General features: G+C 54.1%; 1 protein-coding gene across 1 annotated transcript in view; it reads left to right on the forward strand.

The window, feature by feature from the left end:
- EFNB1 (ephrin B1) overlaps positions 1–21477 on the forward strand; it is a 51582-nt gene that overhangs the window by 23344 nt on the left and 6761 nt on the right. The window contains exon 2 of the mRNA XM_057404818.1: positions 6516–6793. Within this exon, the coding sequence (XP_057260801.1) occupies positions 6516–6793 (278 nt within the window). The remainder of the gene's footprint in view (positions 1–6515; positions 6794–21477) is intronic.

Raw genomic sequence — 21477 nt, forward strand, 5'->3', positions numbered from 1 at the left:
GAGAGCAGGGAACCTTTTTATTCAAGTTGTAATTAACTTCCTTCCATGGGATATCTTTGTTCCCAAGAATTTAACGGGAGGTGAAAAAGGGTTGTGTGCTTCCAGGTGCTGTCACTGCTCCGGGTGCTCTGGAAAAGGGCTGTGGATGCTGCTGGTGTACTGGGATGAGGTGGGCCCTTTGGTTAAGTGTGTAATTCATTCCTGTATTAGTTGTCCTTGGCTCTGGAGAGGTGAAGTGAGTTGGGTGGTGGGGTGCAGTGTCTGGCAGGGCTGGCTGGGGACCCCCACAGATGTATCCAGTCCTCCCCCATCCCTGTGAAATGGGATGTCTGGTGCTCTCGGCTCAAGCTTTCAAAGGACCATGCCATTGTCCCTGTCCTATGATGCTGTTTGGCTTCAGCCACGGAGCTGTGAAGGTACAGCCCAAGTAAGGGCCCAGTATTTGCTGCCAACCCCTTGATGTCTCTTGCTTGGTGAAAATATGAGTTTGGCAAATGCTAGGGTGTCACTGGAGGAGCTCTGGAGTGACTGTGAGCTCTGGAGGGACCCTCGGATGGCTGGAGTGTGACCTGGCTCTGTGGCATCAGGGGTCTGGAGGACTCCTCCATGGACAGGACTGATTTCTTCTAACTGATGGCCAAGCGGTCTGGGTAGAGAGGGTCCCCTGTGCCTGGGTAGCTGCTGTAGAACAGTGCTGCTGTGTCCCAGAAAAGGGAAAAGAATGAGGCAGGGAGTTGCAGGCATTTAATTTTGTGTGTGGCTGGGCATGGGCAAAGCTCTCACAGGTTTCAGAGGTGTTTTTCAGGAGTACGCACACAGTTTAGACATGAAGTTTTTGGCTTTTCTACTGGGTCTCTTCAGCTTGCAGAGCTGCTGGCTGTTTTCCCATCCCTTTTCTAAGGTGGTTCCCAGCTGTCAGGAGCTGCGGTGGCTCATGGAAGCTGTGGTCTTGCTGGTGGGACCTGTGTGCTCTGTTGGTATGGAGAGCTGCGCCAGTGTGGTCTTCAGCTGGCAGGCACCAGAAGATGCAGGTCCCCTGCATATTAGAAAATGTCATATGGACCTTGGTTATTGCTGCCCTCCACTTGCAGTGCCTCGCTCTGCCGGGCATTATCAGCCATCCTGCAGCCTTCACTGCCAGAAGTAAATGTTCTCCTTGGAAGATACAGCTATTTTTGGATTTCTTTGAAGAAAACAGCATTTAGCATATGTCATCTTGTATGTATGTCAGCATTAATGCTTTAGAGCATCTCCTCTGAAGAGGAGACTGTTGTTAAATGTTGTTCTGTTTTCTGTTTCTGCAAAGCCTGAAACAAGGTGAGGTGCATCATGTTTCTTGGATGTGGGGAAAGTGGTGCTGCCCCGAAGATTTGGTAGTTCATGTGATGCAAGGAGGGCCTGTGCTTGGGGGAGAGGTTGTTGGAAAGTGCGTCAGCTCATTCTTTTTTAAAAGTCATATTTTCAAGCATTTTACCAGTCATTTTCTCGCCGAGGAAGAGCTGAAGGTCTCTAGCTTGTTTGTAAAGGTGCTTGATGCTGTATCTGCAGGACACTTGTGTTTGCAGCTATTACTGTGAACATGTTAGCATTGTCCATGTTTAACTGTGACCCAGTCTGCTAGCCCATGCATGCCCACGTGGAGAAGAGGAGCCTGCTTGGTATGTGTGTGTGTGTGTGTGTGTGTGTGTGGAGGAGAGAGGTATCATGCCCAGCAGGAGTTCTGAGCTTGCTCTGACTCAACCTGCATGGTTTTCCTTCTTACCTCATGTTCCTGGGCTTGTTGAGCCTCTACCAGCGGTGGGATGGAGCAGGTCATCGTTGTGTGATGTGCTGGCTTGCAGGAACCCTGGTGCTACAGCCAGTGTCCTTTGAGGCAGCCCAGGAAGCCATGGGCTTGTGATCTGGCTGGCTCAGGGGGGTTGCTGGGAGCCCTGCCACCCTTCCACGTGGCTGCTCCTCAGAGCCAAGGTGTGAGTGTCTCGGCTGCTGGTAGAAGGGCAGCATCTCTCTGCCTGTGGTTCCCTGTTGTTCTCAGTGTGCAGAGCTGTTGGGTGCGTCTGTGCCTGGCCGTTGAACCAAAGGACAGACCGAAGGACTGGATTGAACTGAAGGAGCAGCTGGCACTGTGGGGCTGGTCGGTACTCACCTAGGGAATGTGCTGGTGCCATGGTGTGGTTTCATCTCCTGCCTAGGCGCAGCACCAGGACACCAGGCTGCAATCCCTCCCTGGACCCTAAGCAGCCCCGTTGCGTGTTTCAAGGGATTATCATCTCTTACTGCCTCATTCCGATTCCTCTCCCCCAAACCAGCCCTGAGATGACAGGGTGGCCGCCTCTGACACTGGATACTGGCTGAGCTCATGGCCCTTCCAGCAGGTCCCATATGTAGGCCCTGGGTCGTTCCATCAGGTCCCACGTGCTTTTTAGATCCCTGATGGGAGACCAACCCTCCGAGCTGGTGAGCTGCCTGGTCCGCAGGGGTTGAGGGTCCCTGCCAGCGGCCCCCCAGCTCGGGGCAGGGGAGCGGCTGTTCTTTAATCCCATCTCTGCTCCGGCATCCCGGCATCCCGCTGCCAACAGAGCTCCCCTTGTTTACCCAACTCGGAGGAATCGGTTTACAAGGCTCACAAATACCCTTTTCACCTTTCCCATCAGAAAACACCTCCCGAAACAATGAGGAAATTGGATGCTGCCACCTGATCGCTCCCAGGGAACCTGCGGGGCCGGGAGCTGGGGACCGGGATGTGGCGATCGGGATGCCTGGCTGGGATGGGATGCTCTTCAGCAACCTGCACAGCTCTGCAGGTGGGCAGCCACAGGTGCCACCCAAAAATCACCTTGAGGGGTTTTAATTAATGAAGTTGCCCATAATGGAGCAGAGGCCAGTGTCCCCCCAACAGCACTGTTTGCTCAAATGAATGCTGTTTGCAGCAAGGGCAAAAATATAGTGTTTTTTAAACTTTAATAGGTTGTAGTTAGTCTTTTCCACCACCTTTGCCACTAGGAGAAAGAATGCTGAGATGTTATCTGTGAGCTGCTAATGGTAGTAGCACCAAGGCTAAATAAATAAAGCTGGAGCCACCATCCTCCTCCCAAGTGGAGGCACAGGTAGAAGCGGGTGCTGTGTGCAGTTGGGATGCTGAGTGCCTGCTCGTGGCCTTCCACAGCTAGGCTCCAGCACACACTGTGCACGATCAGCCTCAAAAGCACTTGGTCAGACTAGTTTTAGCATTAAGGTTGAGTTGAATTATGATTTTTCTTTGTTTCCCTCCCTGCTTTAAAACAGGGAAATCAAAACTGTAGTGTACGGAGGATAGAGCAGATTCTCCCCGCAGAATGACAGCGTGTGCTCTGAGGCCATGATGAGTTTCACTCTTAATTTAAAAGGAGATCTATTCATTCTTCCCGGTTAAGATAAAACTGAAGATGTGTCCTTGTAAAGACAAGTCAAGAGTGATTCTTTCTTGCCTTCAACAATCCTTCTGGAGTAATATTTCTCATACCCAGAACTTGTCTGCTGTTCTTGTGATAAATGTTGCTTTGCGCCTTTTGTATTTTAAAGTATAATTTTGTGGAGGCCTGTCGCGTGATGGGAACTGGTGTCTGTCTTCCCTAGGATGGTCATCACAAGCTGTTGCTTGCAACAAAGCACAGTTGGGGGGGGGGGGGGGAGAAATCTGGATGTGTGGTTGTGGTGAGGAGCTCAAAGAACAGTGAGAGGGGTTTGAATGCGTGCTCTTCAGGGGCTTACTTCCACCACTTGTGCTGCCCGGACTCTCTTCGTCTTCAGGGAAGAGAGGGAGGACACTAAGGAGGAAACAGAGGAGAAGAAATCGGGGAAATAAGAGGGCAAAGGGTACAGAGTGTGTGTGGGCAGGAATGTGGTTGGCAAGGAGCAGCAGCTGGAGGGAGCACCCCCATAAGCCCCGTGCAGCACTGCATGTGGGGAAGGGCTGCTGCTTTGGCTGGTAGCTCAGTCTTGCTTGATGTTCGTGTAGGAGATCTGGAAAACGTTCCTGGGCTAATTCCCAGGCAGAAGCTGTGTGCTTCTGAAGCTGAAACCAAGCGTTCCTAGAAGAAATTAATCTTGTCATTTTACCCTTGAAACAAATAAAACAAACAGAGGCCTCCTCTGTGAATTCTCTAAGAGGAAGAGAAGTGCCAGCAGGATGTGGTGCTGGGATGTTCTCAGCTCCCTTGATTGCTTTATGGCCTCTCCTCTCATTAAAAATCAGCTTGACCCGATCCCAGACGGCCGTGCCGGCAGCACAGGCTGGTGTCACATGGACCGGTTGGTTTGCTGGTGTTGGCCAAGGCTTTGGCCAAGGAGATGTGATAGGTCCTTCTGGTATGAAGATGGGGGACAGATAGGAGCCTTCTCCTCTTGCTCCGGCGTTGCAAGACATCTGCTTGGCTTGTTTGTGGCTTCCTGTTTGGCATCTTCTGGGCAGGAGGGAGCTGGCAGGGGCTGGAGGAGGGAATTTGAGTCACTTGGGAGTTCTGTGCCAGAAAGCCTCTGACTCAGGCCAACCGTGGAGAAACGAGTGTGGGATCCAGCTGCCTCTCGGGGTGGGAACCCATGAGCGAGCGTGCAAGTGTTCACTTGCGCTGCATGTCTGCGGCCCGGCACGGGGTGGGGAGGCTGAGCAAGGGAAGGGAGGGGCAGGGGCTCCTTTGCATCTCCTGCTGCTCGGCTCCTGGGATTGCGTCAGGAATTGTGGGTGGGGGAAGCCTTTATCGCTCCCTCCCAAGGTTTGGAAGCGGTGCGCTGGCCGGGGGCCAGCTGACCTACTTGGTAGCGCTCAGGCAAAGCGTGGCTCACCTGCCGGCATTGCCGGGGACGGAGCCGTGGTGCAGCATCCCACCTGCACGGGCCCTGTGTGGATTACGTTTCCTGTTCTTCCATGAGGCTGCTGCATCCCTTCTTCCAGCAGTCATGACTTTAACACAACTTACTTGCTTCCCACAAGGTTGCATGGCAAAGGCACAGCCACTGCCATGGTGGTGCTGGGGTTGGGATGATCCCACAGTGATGCTTTGGGTACCGCAGGGAGGATGGGGCAGACAACCCTCTGGAATTCAGCTCCCGTGTTCAGAGCAGCGTCGGTGAAGGGGACTGTTCCCCTGTCCCTGTGCCTTGCCTCCTCTCCTGGGGCTGGGTGAGGGTGACCTGGTGAGCTGGCAGAAAGGTGCAGTTGATGTCTGTCTCTGTCCTGGCCATCCCTCCCTCCCCCTGCTAGAGCTGGCACCGGGCTCCGGAGCCCTTGCCAAGGGCATCGGGTTGTGCGTGGGCCCCAGCTCCGCCTGCTGCCTCCCAGCCCCATGGGTCGGCATGCGGATCTGCTGCGGCTCGGGCAGCCAGAGGCCTGGAGTCTGGGCTGCTCAGGCAATGGTTTCAGCTCTGTGGCTTCTTGCAAAGACTTGTACCACAGCCACAGAGCAGGTTGGTCTTGTGTGTCTGATCTTCCTTCTGTGGTGCCTGCAGCCCCAGCCGGAGCAGCTTGATGGAGGGAGAAGGTGTCCTTGTCCCCCCATCTGACTGAAGGGGTGGGATGGGGCAGGGACCCAGCTGCGTCAGAGTGGGAAGGGAAAGCTGCCGACGTGCAGCCTGCTGAGGCACACGCTTCGGTTTTTGCTGTGCCCAAATTATGTGAGGGAGTTGCAGCGGAGATAACTTTGCAGGAGCATCCATTCCCACCTTATCTTCCATCAAGAATGCGTTATGTTGCCTACATCAAAGTAGATGATCTGCTGCTTCCCTCCTTGTTTCCCTAATACTCTACTTCACACTGAAAAAAAAATTATTCAGATTATTACCCCACAATAATGAAATCTGAATGCTAATTATCAGCATATTGCCTTCCTTCCCTTCGCAATGCCCTGCCTTCCAGCCCCAAATAGCTTTCCTCCCTCCTTGCTCCTCTCCATCCGGTCCTCCCACGCTCCTGGGCACGCCGTTGAGCCTGGCTTGGTAGAAGTTGTCCTGCAGGATGCTTCCCTCCCTTCCATTTAAGGACAGGAATTCCTCAGGGAGCTGGGGCGTGGAAGGGATCCCTCCCTGCGCCCCATTGTCAGGGCTTCTCCCCATGCCTAATTATTGCCTGTCCCTGCAGGAAGCTCCTTGCCTGGCCGTCGGGCAGAGCCGTGGCGTCTCCAGGCTGCCCGCTCTGCAGCCCTTTGTGGGAAGGCTCCATTCTCTTCTGGGTGCCAGGCTTGTGTCTGGGAAGGGTGCTCACCCTCATCATGGCAGGAGGGATGTGGAGTGGGGCTGAACCAATTGAGCCCATGGTTTTCTTGATGGGAGCCTTGCACTGGCTCCTTGCATGTGCAGAGGTGGTGAAGGAAGAAGAGAGCTTTATTTTGGTGTCAAAAGCCATTTTGCAGAGGGAAAACAGCAGTTTAAGCATGAAAGAAATGGTGCGAAAGCAGGGCTGTGCACGGGGTGGAACGGGCTGGTGTGACCACTGTGGCCTGTGCTAGAGCATGTGGCTAACCTCTTGCCCTCCTCTCTTCCAGGTTCATGACTGGGAAGGGGCTGGTCATCTACCCAGAGATTGGGGATAAACTGGACATTATCTGCCCCAAGGCGGAGCCGTCCAAGCCTTACGAGTACTACAAGTTGTACCTGGTGAAGAAGGACCAGGCAGATGCCTGCAGCACCGTCATGGACCCCAACGTGCTGGTGACGTGCAACCGGCCGGAGCAGGAGATCCGCTTCACCATCAAGTTTCAGGAGTTCAGCCCCAACTACATGGGCCTGGAATTCAAGCGGCAGCAGGATTACTTCATCACATGTGAGTCGCTCTCCTCTTCCTCGCCGCCGACCCTGGCTCGGGGGGGCTGCAGGGGTCTGGAGAGTGTCGCCAGGCGCTTGTTTGCGACTTGGCTGGTGCAGAGAGCTGACACGCATGGAAAATATTTCCAGCTGGATGGGAGAAGGGGTTGGAATGTGGCACTGACCGAACAGAACGGGTCATCAGCCCCTGTCTGGCTGCTCTGCTGTGTCCCTGGCCGTGCCCGCAGCCAGGAGCATGTCCCCCTGCCAGGTCAGTCCTGGCAAGGAGGGGCAAAGTGTGTCTGGAGCACCGTCAAACCTGGAGCCTGTTGTCATCTTTGCTGGAGGTGTTGCAGGGCATTTCTTATAGGGCTTTGCCTTGGGGCTGGGGAGCTCCTGGTGCTGCACTTGGGATCAGGAGAAATGGTGAGCAAGGAGATGCCCACCCTCCTCACTGGTCCTGGCTCTGAGAGCAGCCCGGCAAGTGGGAAGCTGCCACCCAGTGCTTTCTGTGGTCTAAATGGCTGTAAAATTCTGCATCCTGGTGTCATCCTCTTGTTTTCTTGGTGCAACACATCTTTATGGAGGGGTGAGAGAAGAAGGGCTGAATTTTCTTGGAGACCATGGTCCATGAGTGCGGGGGGATGTATCTGCATGTGCTGGCTCTGTGTGGACAGAGTGTGGACTCTGGGCAGCTTGGCCATCCCTTGGCCCCCAGTCTGGCAGCGCTGGCCTCACTTTTCCCTGTTTGTCTTCTGCTCAAGCTCACTGTTACCCCTGTGAACCTGCAGTACAGCAGCCTGCAAAGGGCACGGTGGCTCATCTCTGCCCTCGCTATCACATGCCGCAGGCTCACTGGTGAGCAGCCCAGTGCAGAGGTCACATCCCGCATGGGAAGCGAGCACTGAGCCGTGGGAGCTGGTGCTTCTCAGTCAGTAAACAGTGTATTTTTAGCCTGAAATCCCTGCTCTCAGAGGAGGTGGTGAGGGTGTTAGCAGGCAGCTGGGGCAGGAGGTGCTCTGCCATAGTGTGATGACACAGTGATGCTGCCCGCCTGGATTTCCCCACCAAGCCCTCCCTGGGGCTGCCTGTAGTTTGGGGTATACCTGGTGCACTGAAAGTGCCAGGGCAGTGCTGAGCCCACCCTTGGTGGTGAATTTTGCTTAGTGCTACCTAACACATCGCTGAGCACAGGGTGGTGACGAAGGGGCTCTGGGCACCGCATGGCTATAGGAGGGGTGAGGACCTGGCACAAGAACCGGCTCAGCCTGCTCTGCATGGCCATGGTGCCGGCAGAGACCGCGGGCTGCACTGGATTGAGTCATGCCTTGGCAGGGCCGGTCTCTCCCAAGAGCTGCCATCTCTTGGTCACCTTCACTGTCAGGATTTGGGGCCATCTGCCTGGTATCACTAAGGGGGCACAGGTGGGGTCACCAGATTTGGGGGTGCAGGGAACCCTGGCTGCAAGCCCAGGCACCCTGGGGATGGGATTGGGATGCCAAAAGCCCCAGCACAGCTCCCCAGCAGACTCTCATCTCCTGTACCATGAGTAACCATGGCTGGCACCAGCCTGACAGCTCTAGAACCCCAAAAGGTCAGCCCTTCTGCTGTCCCTCAGCTGAGGCAAGGCTTGATTCAATGGCAAGCCTTCCCTGCGGTGGGCAGAGAGTGGGGAGAGGGGCTAAAAGCACAGCCGTGAATCTGCCTTTTGTGTGTCAGGCAAACATCTTCAAGCACTTGGTCAGCAGCTTCTCCGTGCTCGGGGGTCAAGTTCAAGCAGTGCCACGGTCATTGTGCTCATGAGGGCTGAAAGCGGGATCCCACGTCACGCCCCTTTGATAGATCCCATGAGACCCACAGGCTGCAAAGAGCCCCCATAGTCAAATACATTCCCCAGAACAAGCTCAGGAGCCTAACGAAGCACCGGGGAGGAGGAACGTGGGGTCCCTCGTCTTGCAATGCAAGTCTGTCAGGAAAGTGCAGGCAAAGGGATTTACCAGGTTCTGAATTGCACAAGTTTTAAGGAGCTGCTTTGCATTTCACACGAAAGCTCTTGCTTAAGTTAAATCAACCTCCTGTAGCTTTCGGTGGCATTTTCACAAGCGGCCGACGGCGTGCTGCCGAGTACAAACGCAGCTCCCCAAGGGCCCCCATGGCTTTGAGCCATTGCCAGCTCCCCTCCAACGCTGCCAGCACACCTGGGTCACTATTGCTCCGGCTCGCTGCAGCTCCGACGGGATGCTCAGCTGGGATTTTGCAAGCTGCACCGTGCCAGCTTTGCCAGCAGAGGTTTCGCCAAAGCTTTTAAACTTGTTGCATGTTTGCCTAATCTTGTTTTACATGATTCTGCTACCAGTGATGGGAATCTTCTCCAATATCTAGAAGCCTTCCCTCTATTTGTAATAGAATCCTGCTTTCTTCCCAGGGCAGGGAGAGCTCCCAAGAGACTACCATAAAATCCTATTTATCCTCTTGTTTCCCAGTCCCAGTCTCCAGTTGCAGCATCTCGGAGCCTGTATAGGGCCGGAACAGGGATGCAGGGAGTGGGGTGCCCAGAACATCCCTGTGGGGTGCCCCTCTCTCCTCGGGGAGCCGGCAGTGCCCTCTGCCCCCTCCTTGGACCGTTTCTGACTTTAATTTCTCTTGACTCCTCCGCACTTTGATGCGAGCCCCCTCGGCGCTGGGAGCGAGCGGCTGCTGCCAGCTGAACTTTGGCCCCTGGGTGGGCTGAGGATGCTCCTGTGATCTGGCCGTACCCCTCTGCCGAGCAGCCCCAGGAGCTCTTTCTGCCGAGAAAGAAAATAGCCAAAAAAACAAAGTCAAAAGTCTCCTGAGCAGACCACCCACGTGTTGTCTTTTTTTTTTTTCATTCCCCCCCCCCTTTTTTTTTTTCCCATTACTCCCCCCCCCCCTTTCCCCAAGCTTTGCCTTGACACACAAAAGGGTTTTTTCTTCCTTTTCATTTGCCGACAGCCCTAAGCTGGGGAAGCGATGCTGCAGTGGACGGGAGCAGGGCAGCAGCGGGACGTGTGCTGCTTGGCCCCTGCTTTCCCCAAGCAGGGAAAACCTCCCTGCTGGAGCCAGGGGCTTCCCGGGGTCCCTCCCCATTCAGAGCTGCTCCTTGCTCCCGCCTTGGATATGCCAAGCCTTGTTTAAGGCCACTTTTATCACAGAGGGACATGGCCCCAGCCTTTGGCTTAGCAATGAAAAAGGCTTTTGAAAGCAAACGTAACCTCTCTCCGTCCTCTGCAGTTTCGTGCTGAGCCCCTCTGCCACTTAAAAGCATCTTTTTCCTCGGGGCTGGGCAGGGGAAGGTGATGCTTCTTCCTAAGCTGCTTCATAAAAAACAAGATGTGGCAGCTCCTGCTGCAGGTCTGTGCTGGAGACGGAGGCTTGCTTGGTGGAGGATGTGAGGCTGCAGCAGGACATGGGGCATCACGACCCTTGGCCCATGGAGAAGCTGGGAATTTGGGAATTAGGTGTTTTGCTCCATGGGTTCAGGGCAGCTCTTCGTTTCTGCTGTCCTCAGTCTCCTGTGGCTGCCTCCCTGCCTGCCTTTGGTGCCTGGTGGGGGTCTCCTGCCTCCTCCCTGCAGGACCATTGCACTCTATGGACAGAAGCATGTAGTGGTGGCTGTACTGTGGGAGGTGGTAAAATGCAATCCATCAGGAATTAATTCTTTTTACCCCAAAAGGAAGTACTTTTTTGGGGTTCCTTGGCCAAGCACATGGGTAAGGCTACTGGAAAGTTTGACAAGCAGGGTAGCTTGTACTTGCAGACCTCAGTGCAGATGCGATTGGTGCTGCTATTCCCTTGGGCTGGCAGCAGGGTGTGGGTCATTCATATGATCCTCATAGAGGCAGAAGGTGCTTCTGGCTCATTAGCAGATGTGTGGCTATTCCTCCCTTCATCCTTGCAGAGCTGGTAGAGAAGCTGAATGCTACGGAATGGCCAAAATGGAAGGGAAGAATGTGTCTGAGTGCTTACAAATAGTCCATCCAGTTGTATTTGGGGCTAGCAGGAGTTACAGGAAGGTGAAAACTGATGGCTGTTTTGTGACAGTGCTGTTCTAGATGTGGGTGGGGGTCCTGCTTTGTGCCTGCAGGTCACCTACCCCAGGCTTGAGAGCCTGACCGTGTCGATATTTGTTCTCAGCCTTGGTTTTTACCCATTTAGATGATTTTCTCTGCTTCCTTGGCTGTCTGTTTCCCACTCAAGTAGGCTTTCCCCCCTCTCTCCCTGGTGTCTGCACTCCTGGGATGCTCATGGGTGACTTCAACCCCACCAGGGCTTAGCCAGCCATGCAGGTTTGGCTCTTTCCACCTCCCCTCCTAATTCACTCCAGCTCTTAATTGCATTTGCTGCTACTCTTTGAACTTGCTCCAGTTTTCCTATCTCTGGTAATGAGGTGCCTAGATAGAGATGCATTAATCCTGGTGTCCTGGCAGCTGGGCGGCGTGAGGAGAAGCTCCCGGTGCAGCTCCCCAGCATTGCCACACAGGAGCTCTGGATGTGGCCCCATGTGCCGTGGCTGCTGCCAGTGCCACAGGCAGGGAGCTACTGGGGTGACGTGTTTTTCAGCTGAGCACTGGCTTCATCCTTGGACGTGATTCTCCAGTTCATTCTCCATTGGTGTTTGGGGGCAGTCCTGGCAGCCCTTTCTGTGTTGGATGGGGTGTGGGAGAGCAAAGACCTCCAAGCAAAGCCTTTGGGTGCTCTCCAGGCAGCTGTTTGCAGATGTGATGGGCAGCACCTTGGCCAGCCAGTGCTGTTGTATTTTTCCAGGGTGTTGTCTCTTCCCCATCCCTCTGCCGAATGCCTGGGCACAGCCATAGGATTACACCTCTCTTGGGAGCCTCTTTAAGGCAAGCAGACCTTGTTCGATGAAAATGCTGAAGTAAAAGCAAGGCCCCGGTAGATGTTTGCCCCATAAATCTGATACATTTGCTGTTTATTGTTAGTCTTTAAGCCCTTCAATCCATTTTTGATGTAATAATGTTCGTAATCCAATCTAACGCTTTTTGGCAGCCGGATTCAGTGAGACCAGATATATTATCCTGAGTGTTTCTTTAAACCCCTTGTCTTGCATTTCTGTTTTTAGATGCAATTAGACTTAACCTGGCAAGAATTATCTGTTGTAAACCATTGGATGTGTGCTTCGTCCCTGGGCCTTTCCTACATCAGCATTTTTCTATAGCTTGCACTTCATCATGGAGAAGGGGTCACCTATGTACTGCCAACTGCCAGAATAATCCTTCCTCCTTGTTTTCAGGACACGTTGCCATACTTGCTTTTCTGGCTGTACTCCCCCAGCTTCCGGAATAGCTGCTGTTGGTTTGGGAAGCCTCTAGCCCATGCCAGCATATGTGAGAGTGTCTGCGGAGCCGCTTGAGCTCTTTCTGCAGCCCTTGGGATTTGATAATTTTCTCCCTGGTTCCTTGTGTCCTGGTGGAGTGCTGTGGATGGGTGCCATGCCGGGGGGGGGGCCGGGTGCAGCCCCCCGGGGCGCTTTGTCAGCCCGCCAGCTCTTTGCTGGCTTTCTTTGCTGATTGCATTTGAATGTGGCCACTTTCATGTGCTCCTCATCTTCCGTCCCACAACTTGTTTGGTGAAGATGAGTTGAAAGCAAAAGTGCCGTTTGATGCCATGATGAGAGCTATGAACTTCTGCTGATAAAAACCCAATTAACTGGCTTCCTCATTCTTCACCCAAATGGGCTGGTGCTCTGCAGATGCATTGCATCCTTGCCTCACCAGCTTGCAACATACCTGGGGCAACACAGAAAGCCTGGGCAAAGCAAAGCCATCCTGGTGCCATAACCATCTGTTTTTTGGGGACTGGCTTTCCTCCTCTGTCCGTATCCCTCTGGGAGCTGGTGGCAGAGGGTAGATGAGACCCTCTTCCTGCAGGAAATGCTGCGTGGGAGCCAAAGGGCTTGTGCCAGAGACAAATGGGTCTCTAATGGTGTCCCACTCCCAACTTCAAAGCCCGGGCACTGGACGTGTCAAACCCAAATAATGGCCCTTAGACAACACGCGGTTCCTTGTCTTGGAGGCTTGTCTGAAGACCGTGACCACAGTAAATGCGATTTTGTTGAGCCCTGTCCCTTAAGCCTCTGCCTCTTTTCTCTTCTCCTCCTCCCTCCTGACCTTTGCAGCTCAGCGCTGTCCCCGGACAGCCCCTGGCAGCTGATCTCATAGCTCAGCCTTTCACGGCCCTAATAGGGATGAAAAGCTCTAGCAGAAAGGGCCGGTGTCCTGCACCCAGCCAGGAGGTAAATACCCAGTGCTTTGATCTGCTCCTGGGCTGGGGAGAGGGGGGCCCTGCCTGCAACAAAGACCCTGGCTGGGGTCCCGGTGCCCGCTTAACTCTCTGCCTGCTGGGTAGCCTGACCCCTGCCTGCAGCTCTTGCAAGGCCAAGGGCTCTCCCCGCCGCAGGGTGCCGGACACCAGGTTGTGTCTGCCTGGGCCTTTGGGCTGCCTGCAACTGAAGGTGCTCTTCCCCAGGAGATAGTGTTTCCAAGAGCATCTCTTTAACACTGACATGACCCATTAGGAGAAAGTAAAACGTGTTTAATTACACAGTGCTTCTGAAAACCGAGGTGCCATGAAGAGGTGCCATACAACCTGGACAGAGGCAGCAAGGAGGTGACATCCAACTGGCACCATGCCTGCCTGATCCTGCTGTGCCCCCCCCCCATGCTTCTGGGACAGTGTGACTCTGCCTTGTCTCCCCAAAAAGGTGCTCCCTTTGCAGCTGTAGAGGAAGGCAAACACTAAAGCAGTCCCTCCGGTGTGCTGCATGCCTTGGCCATGCCTCTGCCTTCATCTTCTTCCTCCCCTTCCAGTCTCTGCTCCCTCCAGCACGTCTGTAGCAGGGGGGTCACGGGGACCTCAGAGAATCTCTTGCAGCTGCAGGTGCATGGACTGTGGTGGACCCTGCTCTTCAGTGGTGCTCACCTCTGTAACCCTGGAAGAGATTAAAACTTGGCTCCTTTTGGACTAAACTTCCAGGAAGAGGCTTGAAAGGCAGAAGAACCCTTCAGTTTGACAAAGACTTGAAAAACATCCCAGCATACAGGAGCTCCTGGAAGGGCTGTGCAGTAGATAAGTTCAGGCAACTACTTCCTTGGCATATATTTTCTAATAACTCATTCTTCGTCTAGATCCTTTCCGCAGGCTTTGTCCCTGAGATCCCCATTGCGCTCCACTGCTCCTGTACCTATGGAATTTTCTTGATGCCAAAGCTCTGGGGAGAGGCATGCAGGCACCACCGCAGCTCTGACCTAGTGTGTTGTAGCTTCATCTGCAAACTGGGCTGCTGATAGCCTGGGGTGCACAGTGGTGGGTGCTGGCTGTCAGATCAAGAGCACTCTGGGGGCTGCAGAAAGCAGCCACACTTGGACTGTGAGACATGCAGGGGGAGAGCAGGTTTGGCATTAGTGAGTTGTGATGTGCAGCCTTTTTCCATCTCTATTTTCTAATGATCTGTGTGTTGGATGCCTCTTGACCAGGCTGGCTGTGCTGGGGAGGGCTGCCCAGATTGTGTGTGGCACCTTTAAAAACTTGCCTTTCTGGCGAGAATGGGTTTTATTTGCCATTTGATGTGTCTTTGCCCTAGGAGTGATGTTTTTTCTGCTGCTGCTGTGTAATGACTGTGCTCTTTGATCCTGCCTGGCAGCTCGGAGTTAGTGTTAACAGAGCTAATTGCGAGCTGGCTGTGGAGGCTGGTGGGGAGCAGCAGAGCCTGGGGGTGGCTGCTCAACCCTCTGCAGTGGGGTCAGCCCTAACTTGGGCAGAGAGGGGGCCCTTCCTCATACTTTACCGCATGAGGGGATGAGTCCTTGTCTGAATAGTCGGGCTTATTTAGCTTATATTGGAAATATCCAGATCCTATGACGTGATTGCTGGAGACAGTTAGGTCCGTTTGCTAGTGTCCTGGAGAAGAGGGCTGGAACCACTGCAGCCGGTGGCCTCTTGCTGAGGCAGCGCAGGTGCTGCTGTGCTGCTCCCTGGGGAGCTGTGGGCACTGCTGTGCAGAGGTGTAGTGAGCTCCTGCTCCAGCTGCCATGGGATGGGGTGCTGTGAACTGGGGGCTGTCCTGCTCTGAGCTGGGTGCAGTGCTGGTGGGTGCACAGCAGCAGCGGCTGAATCCACCATGGAAACAGTGCCTGGGCTAACTCCTGTCCCAGCCATGGGGTTATTTGCACCTCTGCACCAGTGTGAACTTCCCCGCTGCCAGCAGATTCCTGATGTTTATGCAAAGTTTACCTTTAATTGCAGTGGGGTTTCTTCCCAGCATCCCACAGCGCACCCCGAGCTCCTGTCCCTCCCCGCTGCCCTGTGCCTCCTTGGCTCCCCACGCTCTCCCAGGCAGCTTGAACTTCCAGAAGATTTGCACATGAATCAGCTTCTCCTGTCTCTTACAACTTGGATTTTCCTCTGGGCTTATTCCATCCGGGCAGTGGGGGGGTGGCACTATCCCTTGTGCATCTGTCTCCATCCCCTTCACAACAGATTTCTCAGTCAGTCATAGATGTTCTGCTACCTAACTGAAGAGATTTACACCCTGTTAAAATGCAATGAGTACTTTCCTCCTCTCCTGCTCCCACTGGGGCCCACAAATGGCTCTGGCAGAGCATCAGGTGGAGAATTACATGGCACTTTTTTCCTGACCTGTAACCAGTTGCTTGGGGCTACCGCAGAGACTGTGCAAATAAACTTTCTCTTCTACTGACACTCTCTGCTTTCGGAAGGGGAGGGATAGTCCTGAAGACAAGAGGCTTTATTTAGTGTCCCAGTATCCGGCTGTGCCTGCTCCCTGGCAAGGGATGGGGATGCTGGGAGCTTGCATGGCTTGTCCACGTGCATGTCTTGGCAGCATTGGTACAAAAGGGCTTGGAAGCAAGTAAGCAAGCAGTGGTCTTGCAACCAAGAAGTGCTTTCTAGCCTTGAAGAAGTTACCTGCAATGTAGCCCTGACTCTTAATTGTGATGCTAATTAGGGTTGGTTATAATCTTTCCATCAGAAAGCTGTTTCAATGGGAAATTAGGTTTTCACTTAAGCATTACTTGTGTTAGTGTTGTCTTCTGTGCAGTACTTCTCTCTTTGCTCCCAGAAAGTACCTGAGACAGTCCCAAACCAGCACTTAGGGCTGGCAGCGTTGCTGTAGCACGTGAGGAGGATGAGTGTTGGTGTGTTATGTCCTCCCTTTGTAGCCCCTTAACCTGCCTGGTGCTGCTGGTCCTGCACTTTGGGAATGCTGCTCTTCATAAGGGATGGGACTGATTTAACATTTCTGTTTATCTTTGTGGGGTGCTGACCATGGCCAGGTGGAGGTGAACTCCATCCCAACCAGACTTTCATTCCTATTTCCAGAACCTGGTGCTTTTCACTTTGTGGTGTGTTTGCTGGAGCAAGAAGCATGTCTGGGGTATCTGGGTTACCCAGGGCATGCAGTGAGTGGTCTGTCCTCTGCAGTCACCCCGACTGTCCCCTGCTTACTGTGTCCTTGGGGAGGACAGACGTGAAGCCGCTGTGCCTTGGCTAGAGGGAGCAGCACACCAGGCTCTCCCTTTGGTGGCAAAAATTTGTAGGGTTTTGCAACAACTCTAAATAATGGCTATAACAAATTCAGCCTGAATCAGCGCCATTAGGTTGTTTCCTCATGCCTTGCTTGAAGACCCACCAGTGCTTGGCCATACTTGCTTCCCTTGATGGAAGGACTCAGTCCGAGGTTGCGGCATGGAAGCTGGCATTTCCCTCCGCAGTGCAGGGAGAGTCATGTGGGTTTATATATAAAATCTATTTCGACAGGCAGTTCCAGAGCTGGGCACATGATGCTGGTGGATGTTAGCTTCCCACACCCCTCCAACCGCACTTGGGTGCTCCAGGGCTTCCCAGGAGGATGTGGCACTTTGGAGAGCTGAAATCCCTGGCAGACACCACAGTCATAAATGGGACTGTTGTGTCGGCTAGAAAGTGGGTTTGCCATGTGCCCCTCTAGCTCTGTGCCCTGCTCATTAGGGGTGCACGCTGTTAGGTGGGCTGGTACAGTTGTGCCCATGGGAGTTGGGCTGGGAGTGCCCTGCTTTGCTGTGGGGCTGGGTGAGCCCTGCGACCCAGCTCTGCTCATAGCTCCCTGTTCTGGGAGGTTGAGGCTGTCAGCAAAACCAGACCACAGGCTGGAGGTTGTGGGGATAAACTGTGCCCATACCTGGCTCTGCATGTGAAGTGGTGGCTTTGGGAGGCTTCACGCCATTGCCCAGTGCATGCTGGTGTGGGTCCTGCTGCTGCTTCTCCAGCGACCTGTGGTAGTCAGCCCCTCTGTTTCATGGGGGTGTGCTGCAGGCAGAGGAAACCTGAAACAGATTGCTGGTTCATGAGGAGATTTTGCCATTCAATGCTTCGAAACCCCAGCTCCGGCAGCCTGGGACAGGCTCTTTCCTAGAAGTCACCCCTGTTTTTCTGAGCTGTGTGTGTTTGTGGGACCCTGAGACTGTAAACCCCGAGGAGTAAGGAGGAGGATGCAGATATCAAACAGGAAGGGTGTTGCTCGTGAAACACAGGTTTGGGTCTTAGGGCACCGAGCATCTCTGTGGGCTTCTCACTCCTTTGCAACAGCCATTGCTGTGGATGGAGCAGCCTGGAGCAGACTATTGTCCTGCCAAAATGGGCTTTTTATGAGTAGTAGGGAGTAGGTGATGCTGGCAGCTGCCAGGTGGGCAGGCTGGATATCCCTGCCTGTGGGGTCATCTGGTGCCCACTGGGGATGGTGGGGAGAAGGACCCCAGGGCTGTGCAGGCTGGTTTGCAGTGATGGGCTCTACATAGGTGTGGGGGACAGAGAAGTCCCGATGGACATTGTGGTACTGGGCCCGCCAGTGTCCTGCAACACTGGGGAGGGGGCACCCCGGAGCATCCAGTGTTGGTGGCACGGGGGGAATCAGGCTGCTCAGTCCTTCTCCTTCTATAACAGACCAGGAGGCTGGAGCAGCTCTCAAGCTGCCAGGAGGGTGTGTGAAACCCAAGCCTTGCACCTCCTGCGGCCGTGCAGGGACGGGACGGGGCTGCCTGGCTTGCACACACATTTCTGGGGCTTCAGGGCCCCTTCCCGGTGCAGCTGCCTCTGGGCTGGAAGGCTGCTGCTGGCCCCGCTGGCAGCGTGACAGCGTGGGGCTCGGCTCCCCCTGCACAGCCCCTTGCCCTTGCTCTGGCAGCCGACCCAGTGAATGTGCTGGAGTTAATGGGAAGGGCTTGGGATGATGTGTGCGGCGGGGGGACGCGGGCTCGCTCCCTGCAGCGGGGCCCAGCGAGGAAATCATAGTAATATTAATAATCACAGTGATGCTGTGAGCGGCGGCAGAGGGAGGAGGAGGAGAAGGGGCTGTGACCAAGCTGCAGGGCATTTGTGTGCAGTGGCTCAGTGACCTGGCAGCAGCTCTGTGTGTCCCTGTGGTGCCAGCCCTGGCTGGGATGGGGAGATGAGGGAGCCTGGTGCCTGTGATGGAGCTGGGCACTGGTGCAGCACCTCTGCTAATGCAACACCCCTAGCAGTGCATCACCCACACCGTGGTACTCAGGGAGCATTGAACAACTTTGAGGAGGGGAAAGGTGGTATGAGCTAGGATTTTTTTTTAGAGTCTGTTCATGGGTTCATGCAGGGATCTGCTGGCGGTGTCCGAGTACACTGGAGATGCAAAGCACATCTTCGGGGCCACCCGTAGGGTTTTTACATGTGCCAGCAGGAGCTTCCAGCCTGGTGTTGGGTACCATGGCTGTGCTGTGGGTTACCTGAGGCTGCCCTGAACCTCAGCAGGGTCAGTGTGTGCCTTCCCACCGCCCTGTCTGCTCCACCGGGATGGGGGTCAGGCTGGGGTGGCACCCCAAAGCCCTTGCAGGCAGTGGCAGTGGGTGCCAGCGGGGTGCTGCTGCCCCTGCCTAGAGCTGTGTGGTGGAAATGTGAATCTGGGACAGGTCTGGGGGTGAAGGGGAGATCGCAGGCAGGCACTCGGGCTGCGTCCATGCAGCGCCTGGCTGGGTCTGGAGCAGGGCTGTGGTGCACAGATGGAAGAGTAATTAAGAGTAATAAAAGGAAAGAGACTTGGATTCTCTACAGTCTCAGCACATTAATTGTGCTTTGGGGCCCAAATCATAGCAGAGTCCTGCTAGAGGGAATCCAGAAGAGAAACCAAACATCTTGCTCCGTCCAAAGCTGACCATTTAAGAGACCCTTGCCTTCATCTGCTGCCAGGTATTGCTTCCAGAGCCTCCCATCTGCCAAAGCCCAAGTTCTCAAGTTGAAATATTTTAGGGAAGGAAGAAAAGCTGCGGTGACAGTCTGAGTGCTAGCGGTAGGGAGGCAGAATGCGATGCGCCGAGGACAGCACGTGGCTCTGCTTGCTGCTGGGGAAGGAAACATGGGGTTGTTGGGGCTCTCCTCCCCACAGAGGCATCATCCCATCCGGCTGGGCTGTGTCACCGGGCTGGGGTGTGGAGTTTTGTTGGTCTTGTGCCTGAGGACTGGGTTGATTTGTGCCAGCAAGTGGATGTCCTGCCGGTGCTTCCATGCAGACCAAGCATCTCTTCTAAATTGACAAGCAATTACATGGTTAATGGTATCAATGTTAAATCCTCATCACTCAGCAGCCTGAGGCTTAATGCTTCATTAAGGCAAAGGCATCTAATAGCTCTCAGGACTGGGAGCTGCCTTTTCTTTTGAGCCTGAGTAGAAGTCATTTGTCCAGAGGCTGCTTTTGGTCTCCTGGTCCCACAGTCAAACTGTAAGTCCAGAATGGAGAGTGGGGGGCAGGAAAATGCTCCAATACATTCCATGTTGCTGGGACTGCCTGGATCAAGCCTTATTGATGTGATGGAGCTGCACTTGTAAATGTGGCGTGTGGAGATCACGGCTGTCGTTTGAGACCTGCCATTTCCTAGTCCCCTGGGTGTCCTCAGCTCCCTGCCTGTCTTCGTTGATCATTTCATAGCTCTGCCTTGTGCTTCTGCCCTGCAGCCACCTCTCCCCAGGCTCAGGGCTGCTTCTCGCCTCTCCCTGCAGCTGCTGTATGCCTGTGGATTTACCTTTTCCTCCTGTATGTTACTGTGCATTTATTGGCGCTGAATTTCGTCAGCCATTGAGGATTGGTGATGGCTCTGCCCTCGTGAGCACAGCAGTGACTGTCACAGATGCTTTGGGCTTCGTCTCACTATTCACCCCGTGCCTCCTGGATCACACATCTCTGCTGGAGCTGTGCAGGCCTGATCCTGTGGCCTTCTGCTGGTAGATCTAATGCTGTGAAAGCAAGAAATGGAGTGGGAGGATCAGCTCTCCAAATCTGAGCCTTGCAGTGCCCACGGGTCACCAGGGACTCCTAGCTGCAGCCCTCTGCTCCTTGCCTCTGGACCCCTGGCTCAGCAACACATCAGTCTGTCCTGAGTGTTTGTATGAAACCTGCCAGAAGCTGCACTCTTTTGGCCATTTGGATGGGATTATGACTTTTGGAAGCCCAGCCAGCTGTGTGGAGCATCTTGTTTTGCTTTGGCCTGTTTTGGATCTGTACAGAGTGTGGTAGTGTGTGTCCTTGTTTCAAGCGGCTGCACGGGAGACTATCGGCATGGGTTTTGCAAGTGTTTTGCCGTTTTACCTGCCCCTTTTGGTGTTCCTTCAAGCAGCTGCTTCATTTTTTTCATGTGGTTCCCTTTCGAAGCTGCTTTCTCCTGTCATCATCCTTACGATCAGAACAAGAGGAGGCTTCTTGAACAACGTCCTGCACGTGGCACAGGAGGAAGGTTGCTTTGCTGTGTCCCCTGGCCTGTCCCTGTGACTCCGGCTGCCGTTCCTCCATCCTGTTTGGATCTTTAATGTTTTTGTTGTATCCAAATACAACATCTCCGTTTAACGTTATTTTGGAGGAAACGCTGTCTTCCGTTACTGCTGCGTGCTCTACCTTTGCAGGATCTCATAGTTCCCCACGCTGGACCCATATTTACTCTGTAGATCATTCTGATATAATTAGGTTATTACATTATAAATGAGACCTTACGAGGTCTCGCAGAGGCTGGTTTTACAGACTGCTCTGGTTTCCCTGCCCGCTGTGTTGCAGTGTCAATGGCTGAAGTCTATTCAAGATGGAGCAATCCATGGCACGGGGCTGGGAAGTTGTTAATGGAACTGCTTCAGGGCCATGAGCTGGGACATATTGGCTTATTTCAATCCCAAACCAGCACCTCTGGCCTGGGAGAACTGGGCTGCTATGCCTTCTGCTGGAGTTAGCTCCCTAAGATGTTTATGTGGGGAGTTTGAGCCTATTCAGGTTAAGAAGAGCTGTAGGGGGGCGTTTCTCTACATTCCCAGGCGTTTGCGTCGGGATTTGTGCTGACAGTGCTCCTGTCAAACCGCCCGGCAGTGAATCCCAGATGCGTGGATGTACGGCTCCATCCAGGGAGCTGCTGGCAGGCGAAACCCCGCCGCTGGAGAGGTGATAACTCAGCAAACGGCCCAGCGACTTTCTGATTAGTAAAACATTTGCTGGTGTTTCTCACGAGAGCCTCGATTGCACAGAGGCGTTTGGACAGAGCTGATGGACTTTGAGCTGCATCCCGGCGTGATCCAGGCTCGCTTTCTGGCGTAGCCCAGCTCTGAGTCCTCCTCCAAGGGTCTTGCTGTGGGAAAGCCAGTGCAGAAGAAAGACCTTGCTCCATA

This window comes from Pezoporus wallicus, unplaced genomic scaffold (assembly GCF_028554395.1).
Source record: "Pezoporus wallicus isolate ANWC-B61680 ecotype Strahan unplaced genomic scaffold, APGP_CSIRO_Pwel_v1 contig_5104, whole genome shotgun sequence".
In the NCBI taxonomy this organism is placed as follows: domain Eukaryota; kingdom Metazoa; phylum Chordata; class Aves; order Psittaciformes; family Psittacidae; genus Pezoporus; species Pezoporus wallicus.